At 58.3% G+C, this 17,472-nt stretch overlaps 1 protein-coding gene and 1 long non-coding RNA gene across 12 annotated transcripts in view; one reads left to right on the forward strand and one right to left on the reverse strand.

Annotated features, from left to right (window-relative positions):
* The window catches only part of SPNS2 (SPNS lysolipid transporter 2, sphingosine-1-phosphate), a 46,621-nt gene that overhangs the window by 11,710 nt on the left and 17,439 nt on the right, over nt 1-17,472 (forward strand). For 8 of the 11 annotated variants that reach the window (XR_014821558.1, XR_014821560.1, XR_002337328.2 and 5 more), the window contains exon 2: nt 12,349-12,414. Coding sequence is in view for 3 of the 11 variants with exons in the window: in XM_084985512.1 (XP_084841638.1) it covers nt 12,349-12,414 (66 nt within the window). In the remaining 8 variants the exon portion in view is untranslated. Of the gene's footprint in view, nt 1-10,908; nt 11,026-11,668; nt 11,802-12,348; nt 12,415-17,472 lie in introns of those variants that run through there. The other 3 variants (XR_014821561.1, XM_084985514.1, XM_084985515.1) reach the window with 2 other exon arrangements.
* On the reverse strand, nt 5,507-11,619 carry LOC146398353 (uncharacterized). The gene is made up of 2 exons (XR_014821687.1): nt 11,516-11,619; nt 5,507-8,779 (listed from the first exon to the last, which is right to left on the reverse strand). It is a non-coding gene; the product is annotated as an uncharacterized LOC146398353 (long non-coding RNA).

Raw genomic sequence — 17,472 nt, forward strand, 5'->3', positions numbered from 1 at the left:
GGTCAATGAATGGCCTGCTTCTGGTGCTGTAATGCTTTCCAACTTGTTTTCTCAGGCCCCAGCCCGCCCCTCTGATATTCTTTTGGAAGCTGACTTGGCTAGGAGCTGAGGTGGGAGGCTGGGATCAGAGAGGACTGGTGCTTATCTGCCCCACCCCTATTTGAGTCCCAGTCAGAATGGGAGAACAAGAGAGGAAATTTTTGGTGAATTGGTAAGGGGGGTGGGGCAGTAGGGAGGAAGGCCCGGAAAGCTCTGTGCAAACACCGCCTGAGCTGTGCATCCCTCCCTGTCCCGCCAGGGCGGGAACTCATGCACCACCGCCCCCAACACACAGCACACACACATTTCCTCTCCGGATGAGCCTGGCTCCCTCCCTCTCTCTTTATGGTAGATTCTCCCCCCACCACCCCCTTGCTGCCAAGTTCAGTTTTCAGGAAGATTTACTGTCTCTATGGCAACTATTATGGCTCAGTGTGTCTTGGGAGGTGGTTTGAAGGGACAGCAGGGGAATGGTCATCCCAGGCCCCAGTGCACCTGTTGCTGGCAGGCCAGCTGGGCAGAGGCGGGGGATGCAGACGCTCCATGGCTCAGTCATCTTTGATATTTGCCTCCACCTGATCCCTGAGAACCTCACCATCTGGCCCTGGCTCCCCCATCAAAAAATGGGAGGCGTTTCCACTCTCTTCCTTAAACCCGTCCTGTGCGTTTGTTTTCATGATATAGACCAGCTCTGTCCAAAAGGAATGTAATGCAAGCCATAGATATAATTAAAAAATTTCTAGATGTTCTCTGGTGGCCTAGTGGTTGAGGATTCAGTGTTGTCACTGCTGTGGCTTGGGTTCGATTCCTGGCCTGGGGACTTCCACGTGCTGCGGGTGGGGGCCGAGAAAATGTTTCTAGTAGCCCCATTAAAGAAGTAAAAAGAAATAGGTCAAATGAATTAATAACATTATTTTCTTTCTTTCTACAGCCACACCTGTGGCATATGGACGTTCACGGGCTGGGTAGGGATCGAACTGGAGCTGCAGCTCGGTCTACACCACAGCCACTGCCACACTGGATCTGAGCTGGATCTGTGACCTGTGCTGCTGCTTGCAGCAGCGTTGGCTCCTGAGCCCACTGAGCAAGACCAGGGATCGAACCCACATCCTCATAGTAGAGACAATGTCGAGTCCTTAATCTGTTGAGCTACAATGGGAACTCCTAATAATGTATTTTCTTCCACTCAGTACATCCCGCATATTTCAACATGTAATGAATATAAAAGCTGGTAAGGGGTTATTGCTTGTGTTTCACACTGAGTTTCACAACCTGGTGTGTGCTACATTTACAGCACATGTCAGTTTGGACCAGCTGCATTTCAGGTGCATAGGGGTCACCGTGGCGGACAGTGACAGTCTAGAGACTTTGGTGCCAGAGTTCAGGTCCAGGCTCTTCCACTTCCCAGCTGTGTGACCTTGGGGATGTCGCCTGAGTCTTATGGGTGATCGTTTCCTCCCCTCCATCTCCTGGGGTGTGTGTGGTGTAAATGAGAACATCTCTTAAGCGCCAGGGACAAAGCCAGACTCCTGGGAGAGCTTCACAAATGCCAGCTGCTTGCTTTTCCATGCCTCTGCCCAGGCTGTGCCCTGGCCACTGTGCCCTCCCGTCTCTCAGTTTCTGACAGTGCCTTTCGGGGTGCCTTGGCGAACCCCTCCCTTCTTCACCAGGGCTGGTTTCCATCCTGGGAACGCCAGTAGGTTCTGCCTCTGCCCTAGCATTCCCAGCACCACCCGGTGATCCAGCTAATTACGGCCTCTCCTCCCCCCCTCCCCTTCCCCATGAGAACCCCCTGAGGGCTGTAGGCCTCAGAAGCAGGTGAGAAGGGCCAGGCTCCTGCTCTGGCTTCAGCTGGATGAAATTGAGGTAGCCCAGACACCCCTCTAAACCCTCCCCTCCACTTCCTTGGGTGGCTGGGGACACCGACACCTGGGAGTGTGCTGGCACTTATCCAAGATCGCAGGCCGGGCGGGGCAGGACCAGAACCCTCCGATGTGGTCTTCTCTCACGCGGGGCCAGAGCACGCCCTCCACTTCTTGAAACAGAGAGACTCCGCTGGCAAAAGCCCTCAGGGCAGATGAATTTCAGCTCAGTTTAACAGCTGCAGTTTGCGCTCCACTAGGGCACACGGCACCTGCTCCATGGCCTCTACCAGCCTGGCAGCCACCCACTCCCCATTCGGAGCGCACTCGTGGCTGCCAGGTCAGAAGGTGGGAGCCCCTCAGGCGAGGGTCCCGTGTCCCTTCTTCTCAGCTCTGCTTCCTGGTGCTGGAGCTGCCCGTGCCCCTGGGCTCCCATTCTTCCATCTGTAAAGTGGAAGCAGGGCTGACGGTGTAGGTGGCAAAATTCTGTTCCTGGAACCTGGCCCAGCAAGAGGGAGCTGGCACCAGCCCTGTTCATAGGATGACTATTTGAGAGCTGAGATCCTCCCCCAACTTCTCTGGGGGCTTCTATTCCCTTCCTGAGACTGATTTTCCTTCCTTTTGATCCAGTCCCCCTGGCAGACCAGGCGCTTGAAATTGGGCGGGGCAGGGGCTGGTGAGGAGAGGCGGAGTCCTGCCCTGGGGGAGTCCTTTTCTGCCAAAGAAGCTGAGACCGGTATCCATGGCAACTGCTCACTAACACAAACCCAGAAGGAGAGAGGAGCACAGGGACCAAGCCTGGAACACAGGCCTGGCAGAGACCGAGGGCTTCCCCAAACACCTGAGCTGGGTGCAGGAGGGGCTGCCAGGCCAGGCCCCTTGGCTCTTTTTCTGTCTGCTTGTTGGAGCCTGTCCGGAGCTGACAGTTGGATAAACAGAGGCCCCCCACTTTTGACAGTGTCACCTGGGTATGTAGAAGCCACGTCAAGCCCAAAGCTCCATGGCTATCTTTGTGGATAAGGATAATCAGCACCACTCCCGCTCTGCCCCCTCAGGTGGCTTTGTCCCCTTAGGGGGCCCTGACCTGGCCATAGCTGAGTCAGCACTACGTAAGGCCTGCAGGGTGGGGTGTCCCATGGCCACATTCCAGAATGCCTGTCTGGTAGGTCAGCGCCCAGGTGCACCGCTGGGCCAGCCTGAAATGCCATCAACCTAATGACTAACCAGCAGCGGCCCATTTTCTGGCTCTGTCTTCCTCCTCAGCCACCTTCTAGCTGGTTCTGTCAGCACCTCCACTGGGCCGTTGACCTGCTAGAGAAGTGCCCTGAAACTCACTGCCTTGGTCTGGGATTCAGAGCCAGTGACTGGCCTGGCCTGTGCCTTAGTTTCCCGCTTTGTGCCTGGGGCAGGAAGGCTGCAGGCTGCAGGGTGCAGCCTGGCCTGAGAGCGAGTGAGGCTGCCTGGGTCAGAGCTGCTCAGAGGAGGAGTTCCCGTCCCTTCCCCAGGCAGGAAGTGGCTTTTGTTTCTGTTGGGGTGTGGGGGCCAGAAATCCTAATGGTAAAAGGGGCATGAGAGCAAAGGAGACAAAGAGGACGCTGCATTTTTTTTTTTTTTTTTTTTTTTTTTTTGGCTTTTTAGGGCCACACCTGCAGCATATGGTGGTTCCCAGGCTGGGGGTTGAATCGGAGCTGCAGCTGCCGGCCTACACCACAGCCACAGCAAGACGGGATCCTAGCTGCATCTGCGACGTACACCACAGTTCATGGCAACACAGGATTCTTTTTTTTTTTTTTTCTTTTTGCCATTTCTTGGGCCACTCCTGCGGCATGTGGAGTTTCCCAGGCTAGGGGTCAAATCGGAGCTGTAGCCACTGGCCTACACCAGAGCCACAGCAACACAGGATCTGAGCCGTGTCTGCAACCTACACCACAGGTCACGGCAACTCCAGATCCTTAACCCGTTGAGCAAGGCCAGGGATCGAACCCGCAACCTCATGGTTCCTAGTCGGATTCGTTAACCACTGTGCCACGACGGGAACTCTGGGATTCTTAACCCACTGAATGAGGCCAGGAATTGAAGCTACGTCCTCATGGATGCAGGGTGGGTTCGTTACCACTGAGCCACAACGGGAACTCCCAAGGCAACACTGTCTTGATTGCCAGGTTCTTGGGGCTAGGCTCCTTGTTGGCCCCTGAATGTCCCCTGGGCTGAGCTTCCTGCTCCTGCTTTTGCTAGAATTGCTGTGTGGCCTGAGATAGATCCTGACTCTCTCTGAGCCCCGAATCCACGGTAGATGATTTTGTTCCTGGGGTCAGGGTCTTGCTCCCAAGGGCAGTGTGGGGCACGTGACTTGGTCTCAGGGACACTTATCTGCTGCACCATGGCTCTGCCGCACCCCCCTTTTCCAGGATACCAGGGGTGTTCCCCAGTTGCTCCAGCAGCCAACCTTTAGTTTTTGCTGATGGGTCTCAGGGGTGCCTCTGCCCGCCTTCCAAGAAGTCTTCCCGACATGCTCCCGCTCTGTCCCACGTCCATCACAGCCCCTACGCCTGTATAGGGTGGCAGTTTCTCTCCAGCCTCAAGGGGGCTGAGTCTGCTTATCCCTGTGGCCTCATTATGGGTGGGGTGCCGGCACAGATTTGGCCCTTGGGGGCCGACTGAGCATCAGAATTGAGTTGGTTCTGCCCTGCCTGACCCCGAAGCCCCTCCTCCTGGGCTGAAGGGGCCTTGGTAGGGTTGGACCATCTCGGGCAAGGGCCCAGCCCCCGGAGCCAAGGCAGAGGCTTCTCCTGCCGTGTTCAGTGCTGCCCTTTTGCCCCGACCAGGCACTCGATGAGCGGCAGGCCTTGCGCCTCCGGGAAGGAAGTGGGGACCGTGGTTCGCGTGGACCCTGGGGCTGGCCCCAGGTCGCACGGGGAGGTGGCACGCAGGTGAACGCCAGTTGCCTCTGGGCCTGGCCCTCTCTTGGCAGCTGTGGGGTTGGTGAAAGGAGCCCTAGGGAAGCTATGGCCCAGGCAGGTGCATTTATATTGGAGGCAGAAATACAAGGAGTGATGCACTGGAGGCTTAGAGGTTAGGGTTGGGGTCCCGGGCCCTTGCTTTGTCTTCGGTTCTCTGCCCCCGTGGAGACCTTGCTGGGGCCTCCCTCCCCCGACCTGAGAGCCCTCTGGAGTCTTCACGGCCCTTTTGCTGCCCAGCGTGGATTCGCCAAATGGGGTCCCGGGTCTCCAGGAGCACAGTTAGGCTTTGTAAACTGTGAAGGGCTGTGCCTGGGGTGGGTATTACCTGGTCACACACTGTATCTAGCACCCAGGTGAGGGCGGTTGGTGTGGATGTTGAGGGGGGCTGGCTGCAGCCTCTTTTCTGGTGTTTTGGGGGGTGGGGTGGGCACTCAGGATGGGTGTGGGAGCTTGGAGGCCAGCTCAGCCCAGCTCCTGCCTGGCTCTGCAGCCTGTTTCCCTCACTTTCTGAATCTCAATTTTCTTCTTTTTTTTTTTTCATTTTTACGGCCACCTCTGTGGCATATGGAGGCTCCCAGGCTAGGGGTCAAATTGGAGCTGCAGGCCTATAGCACAGCCACAGCCACAGCCACGCAGGATCTGAGCTACATCTGTGATCTACGCTACCGCTTTCAACAACGCTGGGAACTTAACCCACTGAGCGAGGCCAGGGATCGAACCCACATCCTTATGGACACTGTGTCAGGTTCTTAACCTGTTGAGCCACAGGAACTGAATCCCAATTTTTCTGTCTGAGAAGTGGGAGCGGGAGTCGCTGGCTGCCTTGGCCGCTGAGGCAGCACATGGGGAGAAGGCTGGTGGTCATGGGCTGGAGCCACTCTGTTCTGAGGTCTCTTATCTGCCCGCACCCCCTCTCCCCCCATACCCTGGCCTTATCCTGGGTCTCTGGCCACACAGGCCACACCTTCCATGGGTCATGATAAGGGTGTGGCCACCTTGTCTCTGACCCCTGGTGGTCTTGGGAGTCCCTGAGCCAGCACAGGGCCGGGGAGGCTAAGATGGGGAAGGAGTGGCCGTGCAAAGCCCCCAAATTGCTAAGGCCGAGTCTGGTTCCAGGAAAGCTGGCCCCAAATGATAGACCAGAACCACAGGCCAGAGGCCCGGCTGCCTGTCCCCGCCCACTCCCGGCAGAGAGGCTGGGGTGGGGGAGGGCTCTCCCTCTGGGGATGGTTCTGCTCTGGGGCGTGGTCTGCGGGCAGGGCTTTGGGTAGGGAGGGGTGTTCTGGGGCGCTCTTCACAAGGACAGGTTTGGCGTCCAGGTCTTCCAGGGAGGGGGTGGGGCCTCTCTGAGGGGCTGAGGCTACGGGTCCACGCGGAGATGACCGGTGAGGTTTCTTGACATTGATGACCCAGATTTGTAGGCTGACGTGGGGGTAGGAGGGGTGGCATAGGTGGAACAAACTCCATTAAGAGTTAGGATGGATCCAGGGCTGTGTGGGGTTTGAGTCTCACTCAGAGAGGTGACCTGAGGCTCAGGGGACGGCCTAGATCCTCCTGGGGGGCTGCTCAGCTTGTCCCTGGGGGACAGGGGCAGGATCTTGCCTCTTGGAAGCTCTGGGACAGGTGGACATGAGGGTGCCTGACAGCCTGGGTCCCTAGCTAAGGCACTGCCTTGGCTGGTCCCCTTGGGCTCCGGAGGGGAGCTGTGGGTGCTGGCGGGGCCAGCCTGTGGTTTCTTAGCCTTAGCCGTCCTCATCCAGAGCCAGGTCAGCAGAGCCAGGCCCTCAGGCCTCTGTAATTACCAGGGCGGGAGCTGCAGCCCAGCATTGGAGCAGGGGTGAGACTTCCAGAGCGAGCCAGCTCTGAGGCCACCCCATGGGGGCCAGGGTCCCTCCAAGAGGGACCAGCCAATGGCAGCCCTTGTCCATCCCTTCAGATCCCTAGATTCTATCTTTCCAGGCATCCACCCCCATTTCGGAGAAAACACTGAGGTGGGAGTTCCCATTGTTCTTTGATCACAGCAGGGGCTCTTGACCCATGAGTTAATGATCTATGATGATGTTTATAACATTTGTTGACTACCTACTATGTGCCAGGCACCATTCTTACATGGATTAACCCGTTTAAACCTCACAATAACCATATGAATCAGATCGTAAAACTAATCCTTGTTGCCGAGGAGGAAACCGGCACCGAGAGGTTAAGTAACTTGACAAAGGTCACACAGCAGGGAAGGTAGAAAAGCCAGGATTAGAACTCAGACAGTCTGGCTCTGCAACCATGTTCTTGGGAATTCAGCTGTGCTTCCTGCTGCTCTGCGACAAGCAGTGTAAATGTGGGGTGACGAGCTTAAGCACCAGGTGGCCTGCCCTGGATGATGAGGCAGAAAGAGACCTCAGGATCATGTGGTCCCATCACATACATGAGGCTGGTCTAAACTGAGGGCCCCTTAAGGAGGGGCTCCCTTACACCTTGGCCGTTTTAAGGACCCTGTGACATCAGCAGATTGGAATCTGGACCTGGCTCCTCCCTGGGCCACTGTGGGGCCAGCATGATGGGGGATCACTCTGAGTATCCGTGACCAGCCAGCTGGGTGAGTAGGGCCAGATTCCTTCCAGCTCTGGGGGTGCCTTTGAGGATCCAGGCACCTCTTCAACAAAAGCCCCAGAGGAGGGAGTTGGGGGGGTCACCCTGGTACATGTGACCTTGGATCTGGGTCTGGACGAGGCGGATCTTAGCAAGTGAGACGAACAGCCCAGGGAGACGGCCTGGCCGTAGTCAAGGCTGGGAGGCCTGTGGGCCGTGCTGCGCAAGTCACGGGGGCCTCGGCCCAGCCAGGCCCGTGGTTTCCCATCACCTGGGCAGTGTGTTAAGAGATTCCTGGCTCTCGCTTCTAGACAGGGGGATTGTGCCGATCTGGAGCGTGGAGGTCTCAAATGCTAGAAGGAGTCCGGGCTTAATTTGGGTGGCACTGGGGAGCCACCAAGCATGACTGGGCAGCCATGCTCAATAAGCTAATTTGGTTACACTCTCAGGATATTGTCTGGTGTTACATGTTAATACCCACATTATCGTTGCTTTAAGCCGTGGCACTGCTGAACCGATGGCCTGGGCCAGTAGATTTTGAAGAACGCACAGGTGACTCTGAGCCCTAGCCAGAGGTGACAACCACAGTGCCTTGAGGCCAGAAACTTTCTTATGGTCTCTGAAGCCCTAGCCCAGGACTTAGCAGGAGCTTGCTAAGTTCTTATGAGCTCAGGCTGCAGGAGGGATGCTGGATGGTGGGGAGAGGCTGGAGGCAGGGAGCCCAGGGAAGAGGCCAGATGGTCTTCTGGTCCCAGATGGAATCACTGGGGCCCATTCACGGGAGGGGAGAGGGGCGTCACGGCCGACTCCCAGGTGGCTGGCCTGGGGAGCAGACCAGGTGGTGGAGCCGTGAGTCCAGGGGGCTGGGACACTGAGGGATGAGAGAGCCTGCGGGGTGGAGCCACCAGCAGGTGGTTGGCTTCAGGGGGTGATGGAGATAAGGACCTTGCATTGCGGAGGCGTGAGACATCTTTTAAGGACTTCAGCTGTGAAGGCAGGGGCGGCAGGGGTAGAGGCAGGGGCGGCGGGGGTAGAGGCAGGGCCACTGCCGGCAGGGACAAGGCAGGAATGCTTTGACCAGCAGGATAAGAGAGACGTGAACATGTGTGTGGGCTGATGTGCAGGAGACAGACGTAAGGGAGAGGCTGACAGCATGGCTCGAGCCAGCGGCTGGCCCAGGGCAAGCTCCCCAGGAGGCGGGAGGGGCAGCTGGCCTTGGACAAGAGGCAAGCCCCTTGGAGGCTCAGGAGGGGTGTAATTAAGGTCAACGGGGAAGACGATTCAGGTGCTCCTGCTTTTCCAGAATGTCTTCTTGGCCCGGGAAGGAGGACCCTGTGGGCAGAGGAAGATTGTGGCTGTGGATTTGGGGTGACTGCCTGGAGAGGCCTGGAGCAGGAGCGGTGGGCGTGGGACCGAGGAGGGCTGCGTGGGGTGGGGGAGCCCCACCTTGCCTGCCCCAGGCTGGTGGGGCTGGTGGAGTGGGCTTGGTCTGTGCTGCAGGAGGCTGCTCCTGGGCATGAGGCCCATCCTGTGACCCACTAAACCTCAGCCTCCAGGAAAGAGGCTAAAAATAAGGCTGTGGTGAAGAAGGGAGGGGGCGTATGGGTCCAAGGCGGCCTGGAGCCCAGAGGAAAATCTGAGCCGCCCGGCTGGGCTGCTGTGTGACACACGCTTCCCGTGCCAGCGGCCAGTGGGATCTCACCCGCCTGTGGCTGTGGCCCTTTCCAGGCCTTGAAGAGGGAAAACAACCCAGAAAGCCAGGCAAGGCCCGACCTAGGGTCTTACAGCCCACAGGAGGCCCTGTTCCTTGGAATAATTTCTCTGACCTTCTGCCTGGAACACAGGCCTTGGACCCATGACTGGGCTGCAGGGCAGTTGGGGTGGGGGTATCCAAAGCTTCCTGTGCCTTGGGATCTAGACTGCTTAGGAGAGTCTAGACCCCAAGGATATAGAGAAATATCCCCCCCCCCTTGCTAGGAACTCTGTGCAGTGGAGGAATTCATGGGAGTCTTCCTGGAGGCAGAGGCAAATGCTGGATCTTAAAGTCATGGATGGGAGACTGTGTCCAGTCAGGTGGCTAGGATGTGCCTCTGGGAGGAAGCAAGAGGGTTTTGATCTGCTATGGACACATGCCACCTTCACGATGGCCATTTTGATGTGGCCTCCATCCCAGAAGGGGGGCCTGTGGTTACTGCAGATCCACGCCCTCCTCTGGGCTGTGGGTGGAGACTCGCAGTGCAGGGCCCCGTATCATCTCCTGACTCTACCCATCCTTCCATCTACCCAGTGCCTAAATTGTGACTGTCCCTGTTCTGGCTGCTGGAGCTGACTTGCTCTGGTCCCAGCTCTGGGGGGTCATGGTCTAGTGGGTGATGAGGCAGGCACCTGCCCACCCAACTAGTGTCCGCCCCACAGTCACTGCGGGCTGGCTGGACTCTGGGCCCTGGACTGGGGGACAAAAGCAAAGCACGCAAGGCCTTGTGGCAGAAGAACAAGCTTTGGTTTGAGGCAATAGATATGGTTTCTCATCTCCCCTCTAACATCTTTCATGACAGGTTATTTCATCTCCCGGAGCCTCAGTTTCCACGTATGTAAAATGGGGATGATGATCATAGATCAGCCTGGGTAGAGGGACTAGAAATACCCTTTGTAGAGCCTCACACAGTACCTGGAACTTAGCAGGAATCTGTAACTAGTGCCCCTTAGCTCCGGGCCACAGTGGGTCCCAGGAGCTCCTATCCATGTCCCTCTGTGTCTTCTCTGTAGAACAGACTAACCTGGTGTGACAAGTGCTGAAATAGGGATGGACAGGGGAGAGTGGGGGCAACTAATTTGTGGAGGTGGGTGGGAAGGGGAGAAATCAGGGAAGACTTCCCAGAAGAGGAGGCATCTCCACTCGTCTTGAAGGAATGGCAGGAATTAGCTCAGCCCACAAATTTGAGCCAGTGTAAGAAGAGGAGGTGTGTGTTGTCAGGGTGGGGGGGTTGCATGAGAAGTTGGGGGTGGCTGGAGTATGGGTTGGGGGTAGTATCCTGACAAGTGAGGCTGGAGGGTGGGGTTGGCAGGGGGAATGTGCGGCCCCCTGGCCAGGTGAAGGCACTGCCTTCTCCCCGGAGCCCTGGGGAGCCTCAGGTGATGGGGATGATGCGAGAGAAGGATGTGGTCAGAACCACACATTAGGAGGCTCCAGGGGCCCTGGTTCCGCACTGGGGATGGGCTGTGAGTATGGGTGGCTCCCAAGGTCAGGTCCAGCCGAGCCACCCACAGGTCCTGAGGGAACCCAGGGCCTCGGACACCACATCGGGGCACCTTGGAGGTCCCACTTGGTGACCCCGCCATCCACAAGCCCAGGACCGGCCCCTGGCTTCTGCCTTCAAGGAAAGGTTGCAGCCCGCCCTGGTGATTAAGTCATTAACTGGGTCTCACATAGCCTCTTCATTATGGGTAATTATGGTGAATCTACTCTGGGTATTAACAAGGAGGAGACCAGCTTCTCCCGGCTGGCAGGCTGCTGCAACACCAGCCGGGCGGACCCTGCCGCCCAGGAAATCCCTCAGCATCCCAGCCCTGGGTCTCGGGTAGGGCGACAGCGGCCCCTCCATTCCCCCAGTACCCGATGGGACCCTCGTGCTGTGTTTGGAGATTCCACTTTCCCCCATTTCCCTGTCGTGCGACTTTGAACATGTGGCTTAACCCCCTGTGCCTCCGTTTCCTCGTCTATCCAGTGGGCCGATACCAGCCTATCAGAGGGTTGTCTGTGGCTTAAACGCAAAGAGCACCTCACGCTCAGGAAGACGGACCATCGGCATTTTAAATGCTGACGTCACCATCAGTATTATCAGCGTCATGCTGAATCGTCCTGGGAGTCCCCTGAGGGCAGGTCCTGGTCCCGTCCTTGTCCCCTGCATGGGGACTCCTGAGGCAGGCCCTGTCTCCTTCCTGCCCCATCCCTTCTCCGGGCAGACGTGCAGTGGTCAGGGGGGGCTCTGGCTTGTGGCCCAGCCTCCTTCTGTCCCAGATAAGCTGAGGAGGGGGCCCTGGGGCCGCGGGGCTGGGGGTTGTGCTTACTCAGGAGCCCTGGTTAAGTGCTGGGAGAGGTCAGAGGTTGCTGGCCTCCGTACGGCCATGGCGCTGGTCGGCCCACAGCTGTCCGCAGTTGCTCTTTATTCTCCTTATTCCGCCCCCTTCGACACATAAAAGCCCTAATGGGCGCGCAGAGGTGCCTGGGAATGGGGAGGAGGGCAGAGATGGCCTCCAGGGCTCTCCTTCGCTCAAGAAAGCAGGCCTGGAGCTCTGCCTGCTTCCCTCTGCCTCTTGACTCCTGCCTGGGAGAAGTGGGGGGTCCTGGCTGCAGGTGAGCGGGGGTGGGGGATGTCATGTTGCCTGCGGGCCCTCTCTGCCCTCTCCTTGGCCACATGGCTTCCTCTGCAGCTTTCAGTGGCTGCTCACCCACTCTCTGGGCTGCCGGCTTTGTGGTCCCCTCTGAGGGCAGGCTCCCTGTCCGGGGTCCCAGCACCTCGTTAGGGCCTGGGCCGCAGGTGGGCAAGAGGCCCAGGCTGGCAGCAGGAGGCATGGCTTCCCCACCAGGCAACGTGACCATGGGGGAGCCTTGCCTGTCTGTGCCTTGGGTGCCCCGTCGCTGGCCGAGTGAGGGGTGGGGTCCTATCCCCAGGGTGAGCACGGGAGGCCCAGTGGGGACAGGGTGGGAACTTGGTGTCCAAGATGCCCCAGTGGCCTGGCTACACTGGGCAGGGTGTAGTTCTCTAGATAGGGCCAGGCTGGGCTCTGCAAGGTGCATGGAGGTCTTCACTGAGGCTGGGGGTCCCCTCGGTGGGGTGGGGGGTTGGGGGCTCCCAGGCGGCCCAAGTCGGCAGCGAGCACCCTCTGTTTTCTCCTCCCAGGCGTCCTCCTGGACATCCAGCAGCACTTCGGGGTCAAGGACCGAGGCGCCGGCCTGCTGCAGTCAGGTGAGGCCCATCTCCCACCCTGACCCCCTGCCCGGGTCTCTGCCTAGTGAGGCAGCTCTGCCGGTCTCTTTCCTGGTCCTGACCCTCTGGAAAGAGCATGGGCTTTGTGTCCCGGCCCTGTGGTTGCCACTCACTCTGCTCCTGTTCTTGTAAAACAAATAACACCTGCCCTGAGGGGGTTGTGGGTGAGCTGCAAGAATGCAGGCAACCTGGGAGCACCTCTCAGAGGCCAGAGCGGAAGACGCCACCTGCTCAGCTCCAGAGCCGTCTGCAAACCCAGGGCGGGAGCCTGAGGACCTGGGTCCTGGGCTGGGCCTGAGACTGAGGTTCATGGCCCCGCTCCCCTGGGACCCCAGCCTTGTGACTGGCGGGGAGGGGGGTGGGCAGTACCTGAGGCCCCTGGACCAGGGCAGTGTGGCAGGTGATTAAGCAAATTCTAGCTTATCGGCCCCTCCCTCCAGAGTCCCTGTCCACTTTGTCCCTGTGCCACTCGCTCCATGGCCCTGTAGGACCTGCATTCCTGGCTCCCTGGCCCTCCCACTGGCTCTGGCTGTGCTGGCTGTGCCCTCAGTAGGACTCTTAGGCCTGGGCAGAGACTCAGAGCCAGTATTCTATCTCAAGGCTGGTCCTGACTCGACTGAGCTTGGTGTATAGCCAGTTCCCTTGGTCCTGGAGTCCAGCTGGCTGTGAGGCCCCATTAGGGGTAGGGGAGAAGGGTCGGGGTCTGCATTCCAGTCTGTGAACCCCTTCTCCTCGGCTCTCCGGGGAGGGAGGGGTGAAGTGAGCTGGCTCCATCAGGAACCTGCCTGACCTGTCTGGGTGACATTCCTGTATCCACAGTGCCAGTTCTCCTTGAGCCACAGCCACAGGCTCAGCGTCTGCCCTCCTTTCCCCCTTGGGGTCTTTGGGGCTCGGGGGGGGGGTGGGCGACGGCTCTGAAGTTTAGTCCTAATACGTGAGGATTGACCGAGCTAGGACTGGGGCAAGGCTGTGGGGTCCAGCGCCTCTTAAGGGTAATGGCCATGTCCCTGCCCTGAAGACATCCCCTCCACCCGGGATGTGAGCCCAAGCCCCTCTGCAGGCTCCTCCCCTCTTGCTGGGCCTCCCTGGCTGGTCAGAGTCATCCTGCTCTGAGGCCTTGGACAGGTTCCTCCAGCCTCCTGGGCTCTTCGTGACCAGCGCTTACAGCAGGGAGACAAGAGTACAGGCTGCTGAGCTGGGGAGGGTGGGGCAGGGGGAGCCTAGCTGCCCAGCCCCCTCTCTCCATGACCCCTGAGTCACCTGGGACCCAGCCCAAGGCTTGTCCCCCTGCTGGTCTTGGCGTTGCTGACTGATCTGCCCTGGCCGTCTCTGTTCAACCCTCGCCAATGGAGATCAGGGCCAGTGCAGCTGCCCCGGGAGAGGGTGGGAGGGTCATAGCGCTGCCGCAGTTATGTCCCAAGCTGTGTCCTTCTTGGGTAAGAGAGCAGTCATAGCAACCTCTCCTTATCCCTGGCGACCTGGCCCAGGCGGACAAGTCACCCCCAGCATCATCTTGCCTGAGCTCCCTTCGGTCAGCTTCACTTTCCAGGTGGAAGGATGAGGGCAGGAGAGGGGATGTGACTTGCTTAAGGTCTCATGGTGAGAGAGGAGCTGGCCTGGGAGGAGGACTTCTGCAGCTGGGGTCCTCCTGCTTGGGAGGGGTGCAGAGGGCCACTGGATTGGTGGGGCTTATCCCGGGCGTCTGAGTGTCTGGCGTCTCCGTGTTCTCAGGGTGGGTGCCCCTGGGCCAGAGTGAGAAGTCCCCATATTCTCAGAGATCCTGTAGTCATTAGCCTCTGGCCCTCACCCTACCACCTACCTGGGCACGGCTGGGATGGCTCCCCTGAGGGTCCGCCCCCCTTTGGCCAGCCGAGCCAAGAAGCCGGGTGAGCTAGACCAGGATGTGACTGAGTGGGCCACCAGGCAAATCACCTAATTGGCCTGAGCTCCAGGCACCTGTCTTGTCTCCAAGCCCCGATAAGGTCAAAGCCAGGGGAGGGAGCCAGCCAGGTGTCGAGTCTTGCCCAGATCAAAGGGCTGGGGCCGAGAGCTGGGTTGCCTGCTTATTTGTGGGCACCAGAGGCTGCTGGGCCAGGAGACAGGATGGGGGTGGCTGAGGATTCAGCCTGGGCCTGACCCTGCTGTTTCCCCTGGGGACCAGAGCAAGAAAGCTGGTTTGGAAAGAGCCTACTTTTGGCACTGCCTGCGGGCTGCTGCCAGCTCTGAGCTGGCCCCTGCAGTAGCTGTAGCTGAGCTTCTGTGAAAGCCCACAGCAGGAGCTCCCATCATGGCTCAGTGGTTAACGAATCCCACTGGTATCCATGAGATGCAGGTTTGATTCCTGGCCTCACTCAGTGGGTTAAGGGTCCGGCATTGCTGTGGCTGTGGTGTAGGTCGCAGGTGGGGCTCTGATCTGACCCCTAGCCTGGGAATTTCCATATGCTGCAGGTGTGGCCCTTAAAAAAAAAAAAGCCCACAGCAGGATTGCAGCTCTTGGGTCTTGCTGTTTTGGGAAATCGGGTTCCTGTAGCCTCCACCTAAAGGGGCGGCTGATGCCATATCTATTGCTCTGCAGTCTCCTGTGCTGGGCTCTGCCAGGGACTCCGTCCTGCCCTCAGGTAGATGCCCTCTACTGATGGGAACAGATGGATCCAGTTCACACCCAAGGGGGCTGTGGGAGCCCAGGGCAGGGTGGTGGTGATGGTGAGAGCAATGAGTGTGGACCTAGCTGTGCCTGGTGGCAGGTGACGATGACTGCCCTGACAAGGGAACATTTAGGTGGGGCTTTGAAGGATGAGTTGGAGTTTGCTCAGGGGAAAGGGCTTCCAGTCAGCTTGTCCATTTGTCAGATTTCCCTTCCTCCAAGCTGGATAAAACATGCCAAGAAAACATATTTCAGTTGCCTATAGCTGAGTTTGAAAGCTCAAGCTTGCAGGGACATTTCCAGAGGCTGCAAGCAAATGGTTGAACTCACAAACAGGAGTGGGAGCTGATATGAGGCCAAGCGGGGGCTAGTGTATGTCTTAGAAGCTTGTTATAGTATATATAAATATTTATAGTCTTTCTAGGGCTGCATCTGCAGCATATGGAGGTTCCTAGGCTAGGGGTCAATTGGAGCTGTAGCTACAGGCCGAGTGGCATCTGCGACCTACACTCACAGCAATGCTGGATCCTGAGAGATGGCCTCTCAAATGCTGGATGCCATGAGCGTGGCCTTGGAAAAAGACCAAAAAAGGGACAGGGAGGCGTTCTCTTTGGTGCAGTGGGTTAAGAATCTGGTGGTGTCACTGTAGCGGCTTGGGTTGCTGCTGTGTCATGGGTTTGATTCCTGGCTCAGGAAAGGAGATTTTTTTTTTTTTTTTTTTTTTTTTTTTTTTTTTTGCTTTTTTAGGGCCATACCCACAAGCATATGGAGATTCTCAGGCTAGGGGTCGAATTGTAACTGCAGCTGCTAGCCTACACCACAGCCACAGCAACGTGGGATCCGAGCTGTGTCTGCAACCTACACCACAGCTCACAGCAACACCAGATCCTCAACCCACTGAGCGAGGCCAGGGATCGAACCCACAACCTCATGGTTCCTAGTCAGATTTGTTTCCACTGCACCACATCGGGAACTCTAAAAAAGAGATGTTTAAAAGACCTAAATTGGAAATTCTGGTAGTGAAAAATACAAGCATTAAAAAATGTAATAATTAGATGAGCAAACAAGTAGATTAGACCAAGCTGAAGAGAAAATAATCAAATTAGAAGCTGGATCTGAGGAAATCAGCATAAATGCAGTTCAGGGGAAGGGTGCAGGGAGAGTGAAGTTTGTGGCATTGCTGGCTCTGGTGGTGTTTTGTTGGTAGTGGGCTGAGCTGTGGGGAGAGGAGGCTGGACAGCAGGCAGGGTCTGATGGAGAAAGGCATCTGAATTTTTGTCTTGAGGTGAGGTAGCCGGGAGCCAGAGAAGGTTTCGGAGCAGGGCAGGTCCCTGGAGGCTGTGTGCAGCACAAGATCCTCTCTGGGGTGGAGTGTGGGAATGGAGGGCAGAGGAAGCTGGAAGGCCACTCAGGGCTGGGCATCGTGGCATCATGAGGAAGTGCCAGGATTGGGGGCGGGGGTGGAGGGAGAGCGGGGACAGGAAGAGCAGGGACAGAGGAAGAGCCAGCTCAGACTGAAACCAGACGGTGCCTTTGCTCTGGGGCTGAGCCTCTTGGCCTTGCTCCCTCCCTGCTTCGTCCGGCCCAATAACACCCTCCCGCTTCAAAGACTCAGGCTCTGAAGGCAAAGCTGGGCGGCCTCCAGGGCCCTCCTGTCAGAGGGAGCCCCACGAAGGAGCCCGAGGGGCCACCCCAGGGTTTCCCTCCTCAAGGGAGCTGAAGGGCGGAGTAGCTGCCGTTCTTCGTGCAGGGAGTCTGAGCGTGGTGGGCTTCCAGGCCTCGCTGGGGCCAGGCGGTCCTGGGTCCTCCCTGTCTTCTTGGCTGGCCTCCAGAGCCTGGCCCCCGCCTGCCCAAGGACCCTCCCTGCCCACAGGATGTGGAGGACGGCGAGGCAAATAACAAGCCGGCCGGATCTGGACTTTGTAAAAATAGCCCTGGTACAGCCCAGGCCGAGGTGGGGCTGGGCATGGGGCAGCAAGGCTGCAGCGTGGGAGCCCCGGGCTCCCCCAGCACAGCTCCAGGACCAGCTTGTCAGCAGCCCCCGGGGGTTGGAGGTGGGGGCTGCCTGCCAGGGGCCGGGAGCTCTCGGCCTGGGTGGTTCGGAGTCTGGGTGCTGATGGCCTCAGCGGGCCCACCGGGCAAAGGTCTTTGGCCAGCTTGCCGAGCCCTGGGGTCCCTGGGAGAGAAGGACTGTGCCTCAGGGGTGCTGTCCAAGCTCTATCTCCCTGCTGACCTCTCTCCAGCCCTGGGATGAGGGGGCATCGTCCAGCAGGCAGAGGAGGGAGGGAGGCTCAGACCCAGCTTTTCCTGGTAGCGGGGGGCTCGGACTTCTCCCCCATGGCCCTGCCCCCCTGGCCTGGCGCCCGGCCCGCGGCTCCATTGTCCCAGACCTG

Source organism: Sus scrofa, chromosome 12 (genome assembly GCF_054392235.1).
Source record: "Sus scrofa isolate SSC_HxYL_T2T_F1_AM1 chromosome 12, Sscrofa_HxYL_maternal_Yorkshire_Landrace_v2.0, whole genome shotgun sequence".
NCBI lineage: Eukaryota > Metazoa > Chordata > Mammalia > Artiodactyla > Suidae > Sus > Sus scrofa.